At 26.9% G+C, this 11,666-nt stretch overlaps 1 protein-coding gene across 1 annotated transcript; it reads left to right on the top strand.

Annotated features, from left to right (window-relative positions):
- On the top strand, nt 1-11,326 carry LOC145185533 (WD repeat-containing protein 76-like). Its single transcript, XM_090097927.1, has 16 exons — nt 1-47; nt 421-506; nt 4,077-4,118; nt 4,206-4,406; nt 4,615-4,679; nt 4,796-4,913; nt 5,064-5,153; nt 5,356-5,393; nt 5,586-5,733; nt 5,878-6,039; nt 6,906-7,027; nt 7,251-7,349; nt 8,314-8,463; nt 10,273-10,329; nt 10,781-10,883; nt 11,070-11,326. The coding sequence occupies exons 2-16, from the start codon at nt 435-437 to the stop codon at nt 11,223-11,225; spliced, it is 1,623 nt and encodes a 540-aa protein (XP_089954053.1). The 5' UTR covers nt 1-47; nt 421-434; the 3' UTR covers nt 11,226-11,326.
- Nucleotides 11,327-11,666: the final 340 nt, after the last annotated feature.

Genomic DNA, 11,666 nt, shown 5'->3' with positions numbered 1-11,666 from the left:
AGTAACGAGTTTTACCTTCGGTTACTGTTTGTACTGGGTTCTTTTAGGTAAAAAGTTTTTATTGTAACAAAAACAGATTTTTTGTTCTAACAAAAATGTAAATTAAGCAATGCATGGCCTTCCTTAACTGTTACGACTTAAAGATAAAAACCTTTTTTAAGCCAAAAAGTACTGCCGAATTGTGACTCGAAAGTTAAAATATTTGAAAAAAGAAAAAAAAATGTTCCAAACCTAAAGAATTTAGTAAAGAAACAAACTATTATATAACTAAAATTGTTAATAAAAAAAATCAAGCATTTTCAAGATTTCTTTTCAATTCAGAAAAAACTAATTACACACATTCCAAGGTAATTCTATGTTTGTGTTTATGCTTATGAAAAACTGCTGATCACAAATTAATATATACTTCTCTTTTTATAGTGCTAATTAAGACAATGCCCAAAGTAAAGACTATCAGAATGACTCTAACACCATGTGTTAAGATTCATCCTTATGAAGCTATAATGGTAATGTATTTACAGAATTTCATTATTTTAATTATCTACATATTATGTATGCACATGTATTGTTTGTAGTGTTGCCTAGAACAAAATTGATAATGTTTCTTCAAGATAAGAACTAAAATGAGATTCTTGCTTTTAAAAAAAAATTTGTATAGAGTCTGATTTATGGTGCAATGGTACAACCGTTTTCATTTCTCATTAGTTACATTCAAGAAGTTTTTAAAGTGTTGCATTCGAGGTCTATGCCTATGTTTTTATATATATTTTTAGTACACTTTCAATTTTTATTGTTAATGTAAATTTTTCCCTTAATAATAGAAAGGTTATGTTTCTCCATAACGTTTAAGCTTCTGTAGCCACTATTGCAACACTTCAGTCTGGTCTTCACATTTGAAGCTGAACTTTTAAATTTGTCTGGGATATATTGACTAAAACTGTTAAAAAACTTCTAGAAGGTTTTTTTAAGCCTGACTGTTAAACAATGTTTTTTATTTAATTGGAAGTGTGTTTTTCAAACCTATGCTAAATTAACCTAGACTAACCTATGTTATGTTTTATCCAAACTAGGCCCTGGGGTCTCTGCTTGAGTCTCAGCAAAATCTAAGCACACAATCAGCTTATCATAGATCAGCTGACATATAAGCATACAAATTGGTTATGCGGAATATAATGCTAAAAAGATATTTTACCATATCTTTTTAGCATTATATTCAAATAGAATATAATGCTCAAAAGATTTGGTAAAAGTTTTGCCTTGTATGTTGTTTCATTTCTAGTTCAATTGACAAATACAGATGCAGTTAGATTTTTTTTTTCTGTTGATTCTCATTTATTATGTAAAATCTAGAATTGAAAAAGTTAATGGTAGAATTCATGTTATTTCTTCAGTTGTAGCTCACTCTAAGTTTTTGTTAAATATTTTTTATGGTTTGCGATAGACTTTGAAAATGTCAAATTTTCAAAAAATATTTTCTCTATTTTATTATTGAAATTTATACTGAATGGCAGGTTGAACAAGATTATGCTGCTCTTGTGTTATTTGTTTGACATAGAGACATTAAATTTAATTTAAAATAAAAAAACACTATTTTTAAGTAGATCCTGCATTGCATAGAAAAATGATCTTTTAGAGGCAATTTCAGATGCAAAATCTCAATTTTATGAAAAATTTAAAATCTCAGGGATAATAAAATTATTTTAAATTGTTTTATAAAAGGTGATCTTTTTTTGGGAAAGTTCTTTAAAGTTTTCAGAGGGGTTCACCAATAGTTTTTTTTAAAATTTGATATCCAATAGTCCAATAGGTTGAATACTTAATCCAATATCCAATAATTTACTTGTCCAATAATCCATAGTGTGATAATCCAATAGATCACAAAAATATCAGAAACCTTTTTTAATTTTTTTTTACCCATTTTGAAAAAAATTTTACTTTTTGCTAGAATTGAAAAAATGGCTTTAGATTTACATTGAGTACAGAACCTTATATTCAAAGTTTAAAAAATGCAGTGTAAAAAAAGCTAGGCATTAGTTGAATTTATTTTTTGAACATAAAAAAATCAGTGTAGATTAATATATTGTTATTAGGAATAATGTAAGTAAATAAATGTATTGTTATTAGGAATAATTAATTTAAACAAGTATGATACAAACAACATGTAGACACAACACCCTTACTATAGAAGTAACATATTTATGGTAAGTATGGCAATGGAAAAATTGCTTGTTTGCCATATAAAAACACTGAGATCACTCATCTGTCCCATGTTAAAGGATGTTGATTTCTGTTGTGAAGTAGTTCAACCTTCAAACTCTTTACAGAGCTGTTAATAATGAGATGCAATGGGTCTAGTTGGTGTTTGATAATAGTTACTTGAAACAGTTAAACAAAAGTAGAGTGATTTGTTGATTGCAAAACACTAAACATTATGTCTTGTTTGGTACTTGGATATCATCACACTTGGCTACATTTAATTCTACTCTTTCAATATTTTGTGCCCCTTAAAATCACACCTTTCACCTGTAGATTTACAAATTCCAGAAATCAATTTAACTAGTGTTAATATATATCAACAATTATTTTATTATTATTATTTCTTTTTTTTTTATAGATTTTTTTTTAGAAAATAATAAAAATTCACTTGTGCAAACTAATTGGCTGAAATAACATGAATATATAAACTGAAAATGAAATAAACATGGTTGAATTTTGTAAGGAATATTAAACAATGGAATAAGATAAATTTTTATTCCTTTATTTTATCAAATTTTACACATGGGATAAGACTGTCAACTGTGAAATAGTCAATGACAATTTGTATAATAAAACTTCTCATCACCACTGGATTTTATTTGTTGGGTTTTTAACTGCAAAGTTGAATTTATCTTTTACATACACAGAGTGTCACAAATCAAAAGTTTTAAGGTGTTAATATCAAAACACACAAAAGATGCTTGTGTGGAGGGTCATCAAAATATCCAGCTTTCTCAATTTAACAATTGCATGAAGGTGGTTGGCTATAGTGGTGTGTGAGTGTCCGAATTTGCTTGCTAATTCAGAAGTGGTTGATAAGGATCTCCCTTGAACACAGAATTCAGTGTGTCAAAGTAATACAGACTGGTCACCTGAATTTGGCTTAGCTTGCAGACTTTGATCTCTTGCAGCAAATATTGCAAACTAATCATAAGCAATATATGTGCTTAAGGAGGGATCAGAATAACTTCCTTTATCTTTCAAGCTGCCTCACTTGCATTCCATTATTTGTTAAACTGAATAAGTTAGCAATGGTAAATATGCTTGTTGAGTACTATTTTTTACTAGTATGAAAATTATATTCACTCGCCTTGTATAGCTTTGTCAAATATTGTAGAAATATACTTGTAATTGATACATTCAAATGAAACTAAAGAATGTTCTGGAATAAAATAGAACTTGTTTTTCTTGAATAGTATTAGTTGGACCAAATTTTGGTAGCTGATTTTCCAAAATTTTTTAACAGACCTAATAGAACTTATCCAATATAACATTGTGTAACTTGTACTTGTGTGTAACTGTGTAACTTGTGTGTAACTCTCTTTATCATTGAAGTATTTATAAAGATTTTGAAAGTCTATATTATTGTGATTAAAAATGAATTAGTATGAAAAATTGCTTGGAGTTTTTTTCTTTATAAAAGAGTCTTTGATGTCATGGATGCTTTCACTAGAAGTGGCAATTCTATTTTTAAAAAATTGTTTTGTCAAAGAGTTATATTGTTCTAGCTATCAACTTTATTCAAAAATTGATCTGAATACTTCTAAATAAATTAAATGAAGTTGATGTTTTTATAGCTTTAATTCATCTATTTGTTGCCCTTTTATTAAGCAGCAAATGGGTGGGCCATAACTAGGTAAGTTTGCACTCAAGAGCTCCCTTTTGGTCTCCTGTGGCATTTTTTTCCTCTCTGATTGTTAACTCTTAAAAGAATCTTCTTGTAGAGTCTTCTCTGTGACATTACAACATTAAAATCAAGTATTCTTTGAAGCATAATTAGCTATTATCAACATTCTGATAAACCTTTTTTTTTTTCTTAGCCATTTACAAAAAAAGTTGAAAAGTCTGTACAAAACATAAAGGTACATTTGATATAAAAAGTTAATGTTTTTTAATTCCAGTAAAAGTTAAAATCGTAATATTTTGATAAATATTTTTTTCTCCAATAGCCAAATCAATATGGCAAAAATTTGAATGATAATAGCAAAGAATCTACTGCTTTGTGCACAATTGGCTTAAATAACAAAAGTGATGAATCAGATTATGAAGAATTTGATGCAACAGAACATAAACTCTCTGAGTATGAAGCAGCAAGAATCAAAAATATTCATCACAACAAACAAATATTGCAGAGTTTCAATATTTTAGAGGTTTTTAAATAATTACTTGATATGAAAGATGATGATGGTGGTGGTGGTGGTGATAGTAGTAGTGGTGGAAGTATCGGCAGTGATATGATTGGTTATAAAGAAGATAATGTTTTTTCAAAATGCAATTTAAATATGATTTACATGAACATAAAAAAGCAAACAGTTAATACTTGATGGGGATGATAATTTTATGATCATATCTATTTAGGCTAAAGATCAATATGTATCTACAAAAACAGAAAAAAAGAAGTCAGTTGATGTTGGTCTTAAAAGGTATTTTTGTAGTTTTGAATGAATTCAGTTGCAGAGAAAATTATAGACTAATATTTAGAACAAATAGATAAAGTAAATGATTTCACCCTAATTATTTTTCCTGTTTGATTTTTAAGGACAGTTAAGGAAAAAATCACTTTACCTCGCAGAGTATCATTGCGCATAAAAAATCTGCCTGCTTCTCCTTCTGTTTTACCACAACCTGAAGTTTATCAGTATAATACATATTCTCCTGTGAGTATAGTTAAACAATTAAGTCAAAATACTTTACTTTCCTTTGTCAAACATAGTTATGATGACAAAATTTTAATGATTTACATTTATTTTAAATTTTATAACATAACCTGCTTCATTTTTTATTTCCTATGTAAATTTTTCCATCAGGCTCGTAGGGCTCCAAAACTTTCTATGAAAGCCTTTAATATGTCAGAAGATTGTGCCAAATCTGCTATGGATTCTTGGTCTAAGCTTCAGGTTTACTACTGTGTTTTTACTTTCCATGAAATATTTTTTATATTGAAAATGTCACCATGTTGGTTTTCATTAAATTTAGGAGTTCTTCTTAACTTGATTTTCTTTCTTAAAACAGCCAGTAAATTATTTTTAAAATTAAGGTTACTAATATTCAAGATTTGCAGCTATATAGAATATACATTTTAAAATATTATATTTTTAGTGTTCAAAAACAGAGGCAGTTGATAAAAATTTTAACAAGTAAGCAAATATAAGTTTGATTATTTACATCTTGCAACTGTAAAGTCACCATAGTTGTAATAATGACAAATACCAATTTGATCAGCTTAATTCTCAAGTTACTAAGCATAAAGGATGTAGAAAAAAAACTATTTGAAAATCAAGCAACAACTAAAAAATTGATTTTTTATAGTATTTTATTGTTGAATTTAGATTTCGAGATCGAACTCAAAAGCTAGACATTCAACATCTGGCAAAAGTAACAAAAGAACGTATTTATTCAATAGCAATTCATCCTTCATGTGAAAAATTACTGGCATGTGCTGGTGACAAGGCAGGAAATATAGGGATTTGGGATGTGGTAAGTCATAAATTTTTGTGCAAGTTTTATTTAGGCTATGTAGTAGTTGTTACATTTTCTGATTTTTTCTTTTTTTTTTTTTTGAAGAAAGAACAAAACAGTAAGAGAACTGTTTATATAGTTGCACTGTTCTTGTTTTTTAAGGACTCAACAAAAGGGAATGATACAGAGGTGTTTTTATTTTCCCCTCATACTCAACCAATCAATTGCTTGAAATTTTGTCCAATGGACCATACAAAACTTTATTCATGCAGTTATGATGGAAGTGTACGAGTTGCTGATTTTACTTCACAGCAATTCTCTGAGGTGTGTTGCTTAATTAGTTATTTTTTAAAAAATGTAAACATACTCATCATCTAACTATTGCATCAGCTAAACACTTTATTTTTAAAGTTCATTACAACATAGCTGTATTTGTCATAACGATATTGGACTGTATAAGTCATAAAGATATTGGAACTTGGGGAAAACTAGGTAAAAAGAAATTAAGTCAGAAATAAAATAATTGTGTTTAAAAATTTTAATGTTAAATACTGTTAGTTTAATGGGTTCATTCAATCACATGAAAAAATTAATATTGATTCATCGTGGTACACTTGATATAGATTTGGGTAAACTATGTGGCATTTATTTGTTCTTTTATTGTCATAGTAACAGTAATTATTTTCTGTAGTGATTATTTATAAAGAAAATTTTGAAAATTGTCTCATAAGTTATAAAATGTTTATTTATGCTAAAAGAAGGTCGTAAAACAGGACACCTATCACCATATTGTTGGTACATTTTTGCCACAATAACTATTTACCATTAACATTGCGCCAAATTTATTTTTAATTGAAATTTTTTTTGTTAATAAACAGTAGCAGAATAAAAGTTCTTATTCTATTGATTGATTGCTGCTTTTTTTTTGTAATTTTATTTTTAAGACTATTCATGGCATATTAATTACTAACTTGAGTTAACCAAGTGTTAAAAATTAAAATTCAGATTATGGTTTTGTATCTTTTCTTTACTTTTTTAGGTTTTTGAATATTGAAATAAGAGTTCAACATTTATGTTATATTAAACTTTTTGAAAACCTAACTATTTTTATTTATGTTTAAGTCTTAATGAGTCTTTGTTAATTTTATTGCAATGAGTTCTATTTGATTTTCTTTATGACCTATTTAAAGGTTTACAGTTATGAAGAAGATACTGATAGGTTTAACTTTTTTGATTGGCCAGTAAACAAACCCAATACAATGCTTGTTGCTTCGAGTAATGGCGACACCTTGATTCTTGATACACGGTCAAAGTAACTGCTTAATAATTTTATAGATTCTGAATTAATTTGGAAATTTTTTTTTATAAACATGGATGCTCCAATTTTATTATAACTATAAGATTCTTTTCTCTCTTTTTTTTTTTAAACTTAACAATAATGAAGATTATATACTTGTCTTTAAGTTTTATTCTTTTTGGTTTTTTACTTTACACTTTTTTTTTTTAAATTAACTAATATTGCATTATTCTTTCAGCTGTATTGAACAGACCTTTGAATTATTCTCAAAGAGTGTTCGATGCATTGACTGTCACCCTCAAAATGAGTATCTTTTTGCTGCTTCTTCTTATGATGGGTGAATTATTATTTGTCTTTTTTTACGTATGCCACTGAAAAACGTTTTTTGGCCACCTGTAAAACTTTCATATACTTATTTTTTTAATCAAAAACCTTGTAGTTTTACTACTTTTTTGTTTGTCTATTGAATTCTTTATTAAATGTTTCTTTCATATAAAAACTGTTAGCAAATATGAAGTATAAATTAATATTTTTATTTTTATGACATTAGTGATACCCTAATTTAATTAACAGAAATTATTCAAATCAATTCATGGGTTTCTGCAACTGTTTTAGCATCAATATGATGACATATTGATAACAGATTTGTTGACTTACCTTTAATTGAAATGTCATTTGCAGATATTTGATACAAATAGCTCAGTACTATACAAATTTATGCTGGCTATACTGGTCACCCAATACAAACTTTACTTTGTCAATTTCTAAAGTTAAGTAGTAACTTTAGAAATTGACAATGTATCTGGGCTTTTAGTGTTAAATGCTTGAAAGTAAACTGTTATGTAAAAAAAGGACAATATCCAGATCAAGCAAGTTGTTAGTAAAATATGTGATTAGTAAAATTCAACAAGCTGTAAGGAAAACACATGCATCAAAACTTTGACATTTTTAGGTTAGATGTCTAGGTACTGCATTTCTTTTATGAATATTTCTTTTTTTTAAATATTTTTGCTAAACAGACCAGATTAATAAGTGTCAAAGTTATACAATTTTAGCAATGCAGATGTCATAGCATTTACATATTATGTTTGCTAACAGCATAGCTGTATTTCAAATAAAATATTCAGAGTTTAATTAGTAAATAAAGAAAACTCAGAGTACTTTAAATGTTTTATCTTTGAGCTAATCTGAAATGCCTCAGAGTTTCATTTAAATGTTTTGTTTAAATTTTGATTTTTAGTTGTTTTGGTTGGTTTTTAATTATTTAATTAGAGTTGGTTGAATTTTTCTCATTTGGTTAGAATACTTGCTACATGGGATTTGCGAAATCTCAAAAGAGAAAATAACAAGTTTATTTCAAATTTTCGAGCCTCTAAAACAACTTCAACATGCTTTTTCTCTCCAGGAATAGGAGATAAGTTGCTACTTACATCTCAAGATGATTACCTCAGGTATTACTTTAAGTTTTTACTTATGTTAAAATACACTTTTTATTTACTTTCATCAGTGTTACTGTTACCAATTTATTGGTAGTTCCAGATTGAGGTAGAACAGGGCCTACTTTATACACGGCTGGATATGTTGCATAAATAGGCCAAAAATTAGAAAGACAGTTTTTCAGAATTTTAAGTTTCTGTGTTTTAAAATTTAAAATAGTTTTAATAGTTTTAACGTTTCCTAAGTTTTTCCGATTTTAAAGTTTATTAGGTTTTCCTTATTTAAAAATTTTTAAGTTAATTCATCTGTGTTTTAAAATTTTTATCAAATATTAAATCAGTAAAACCATATTTATAAATGAATAATTTTTAACATTTTAAATATAACAGATACACAGATGCATTTATAAAATAGCATTTGAAATTTAGATGTTAACAATATTGAAAATATAGACAAATGTGTAGCTAAAGAAAGGACTTATTGTGAATGTGAAAAAAAAAAAAAGTAATCTTAAAAAAAAAGCTAATATTGCTTTAAACCTGAAATTTCAACAGAAAGTTGAATGATCTACTAGGTTTAACATGTTAATAGTTTTTCAAGAACTTAAACATTTTTTCTCGAAAACTTCGACTGCAGTTTGAAGAATTTGTAATGTTCATGTGAGATATCTCCTGTCTGCAGGGGATATTTCTTGGGCTTTGCTTCATATAGTACATCAAAAAGACAAAACTCATTAGTACCAACCAAATTATTTCTTACGTTTTTATGCAAATGTATACTATTATACATTAGATGTATTTTATGATCCTTATAAGTGATAAAGAAATTTTCTTCTGGCTTGTCTGATCCATAAATGCTGAGTAATTTTGAATAAGAACAATTTTGAATAGAGGACAACCTTTAGATTTAAAAAAGATTAGTTTTGAAAGTTCATTAACTAAATAATAGGAATTCCCTTCAACAAGATTGTGTATATAAAACATCAAATTATTTCATATAAATATACTTGTGAGCTTACAATTGTTGACAGTTCTAAACCAATGAGGTAGTGAAAGTGGACAAATTTTTTAATGTAATTGTTATCAACCTTATTGGCTTGATAAAAGGAGCAAAGTCTACAAAAAACAAACAACATAATACGAAACTTTCATATCTTTGAAAACTAAATCCATTTGGAGAGTTAGATTCATGAAGCATATAATTTTTTTTATTTCTTCCATTTCCTGAAATGAATGAATCTCATCTGGTATAGTAGAATCTAGCTTAGTGATTTACAAAAGCTAGAAACGTTTGTCCATGCATGTTTGCTTGGATCATTTTAAAGCAAAGTTTAAAGCAAAAATTTTTCCATATTTAAAATATGGAAAAAATTGATTGTTTGCTTGGTTTCCAATCTTTTTTTTTTTTTGTTTTTTAGTTTAATCCTTTTTCTTCTAAATTAGTATCTTTAAGAAACTAAAAACTTTACTTGCCAAAAGAGAACTAGATTCACTTTTTTTAGATTTGTAACCAGTTTGACAATTAACCACTGTGCATTTATTTACCATAGTTCTCACAAATAATTTGGCAACTTGATCAACACGACATCTCTGGAAATAATTACAATGCTGAAAACTGATATTCTAAATTTTAGCCTATATATGCAACATATCTGGCCATGAAAAAAGTAGGTCTTGGCAGAACTATTTTGACTGATTTGACTAATCTCATAAAAAAAAATTGATGTTGTCACATATTTAATTTTTCAAGCACTGATTTTCTAAAAAGACTTTTCATATGTATTAGCTATAAATAATATTATCATTTTTTCATCAATTGCTCAGGGTTTTTAATGTCGATCAATCTGGTAAAATGGAGTCTCCTCCTAAATGGCAAGCAAAGTAAGTTTCTTTTCATAAAGTACAAAATTATTGTTATTTGTGTATAGATATTAGTGATGTAACCTAATGGTGACCTGGCAGTATAAGATGAGTTGTTTTATCAAAAAGCATCTGAAAAGTAAAAAAATTCCTACATGGGCATTCAGGAAGGCTACTGAAAAATAAGAATTTAAAATTTCAGTTTGAATATTTTCTTTTTTTTATTTCTCTAGCTATAAATATAAATATAAAAAAAAAGGTCTCATAAAAAGACCTGAAAAATGTCTAAGGTTATGCCACTGAAACGCTGGCAATAGTTTCATATTTAAAAAAAAAAAAATGAACTGAAATAATAGGTAATATTAAATTCTTTGAAGCTTTTCTAAATTGATCTTTAAAATTTTATAGGTTATATTTATGTTGTGTTTATATCAAGATCAAATTACTATAAAAGTAGATAATTATCCTCTAGACATGATAACTTTACTGGCAGATGGCTTACAACATTTCGAGCATGTTGGGACCCAAAAACAGAAAATTGTTTTGTTTGTGGAAGTATGGAAAAACCAAGACAGGTGAATAAAAATTTTTTCTGCATATTTTCATTTTGATGAGTTTTTCTACTGTAATTTGATTGTAAAAGCTGCTTTTATGGCTTTTAATTTTATTATACAGAAAATAAACCAATCATTATTTGATGGAGTATAGCTAAGCACATCAATGGTTTATTAATGGTTTTGTTTATTTAAAAATATTTTTAGGTTGATTTTTTTGGGTGTGTAGATGATGGTTCATTTCCTCAATTTTCAATAACTAGCGAAGAACAGACCACAGTAGTATCTGTGAATGCTTTCCATCCATCATTAAATATACTTGTATCTGGTAATTCAAGTGGAAAGATATATGTTTGGAGATAAAACTTTTGATTGCTACTTTCTTTTCTGTTTTTTAAAGATGTTTTGGTTAAGATTTGTATTCTTTTTTTAAATGAAAAAGAAAAATTAGTTGTAAACATTTACTATGACTTAAATTCTAATTAATTTTTTGCTTGAACTAAAATGTTATTGTTTATAGAATGAGTTTATTGATATTATGATTTTTTTTTTTACTCTTATTGTTATTTTTTACTTGTTCTGTTTTAAAAAATATTTATATATATATATATATATATATATATATATATATATATATATATATTTATTTTCTGCTTTCTAAATAAAAATACATTTTTTTTACTTTTAAGTTTGTAAAATTTTTTAATCTATTTTTGCTAAATAAAAAAAAACAAAACAAAACAAAAAAAAACAAGTGAAAATTTATTTTCAAAAAGCAACTATTTCATTAGAGTGATTTAAGTT

Source organism: Hydra viridissima, unplaced genomic scaffold (genome assembly GCF_058129835.1).
Source record: "Hydra viridissima isolate aposymbiotic clone 2 unplaced genomic scaffold, HvirCarnegie_v1 scaffold_9, whole genome shotgun sequence".
NCBI classification, from domain to species: Eukaryota; Metazoa; Cnidaria; class Hydrozoa; order Anthoathecata; family Hydridae; genus Hydra; species Hydra viridissima.
The sequence above is the reverse complement of the archived record's forward strand: the minus strand, read 5'-3'. Positions and strand labels throughout refer to the sequence as shown.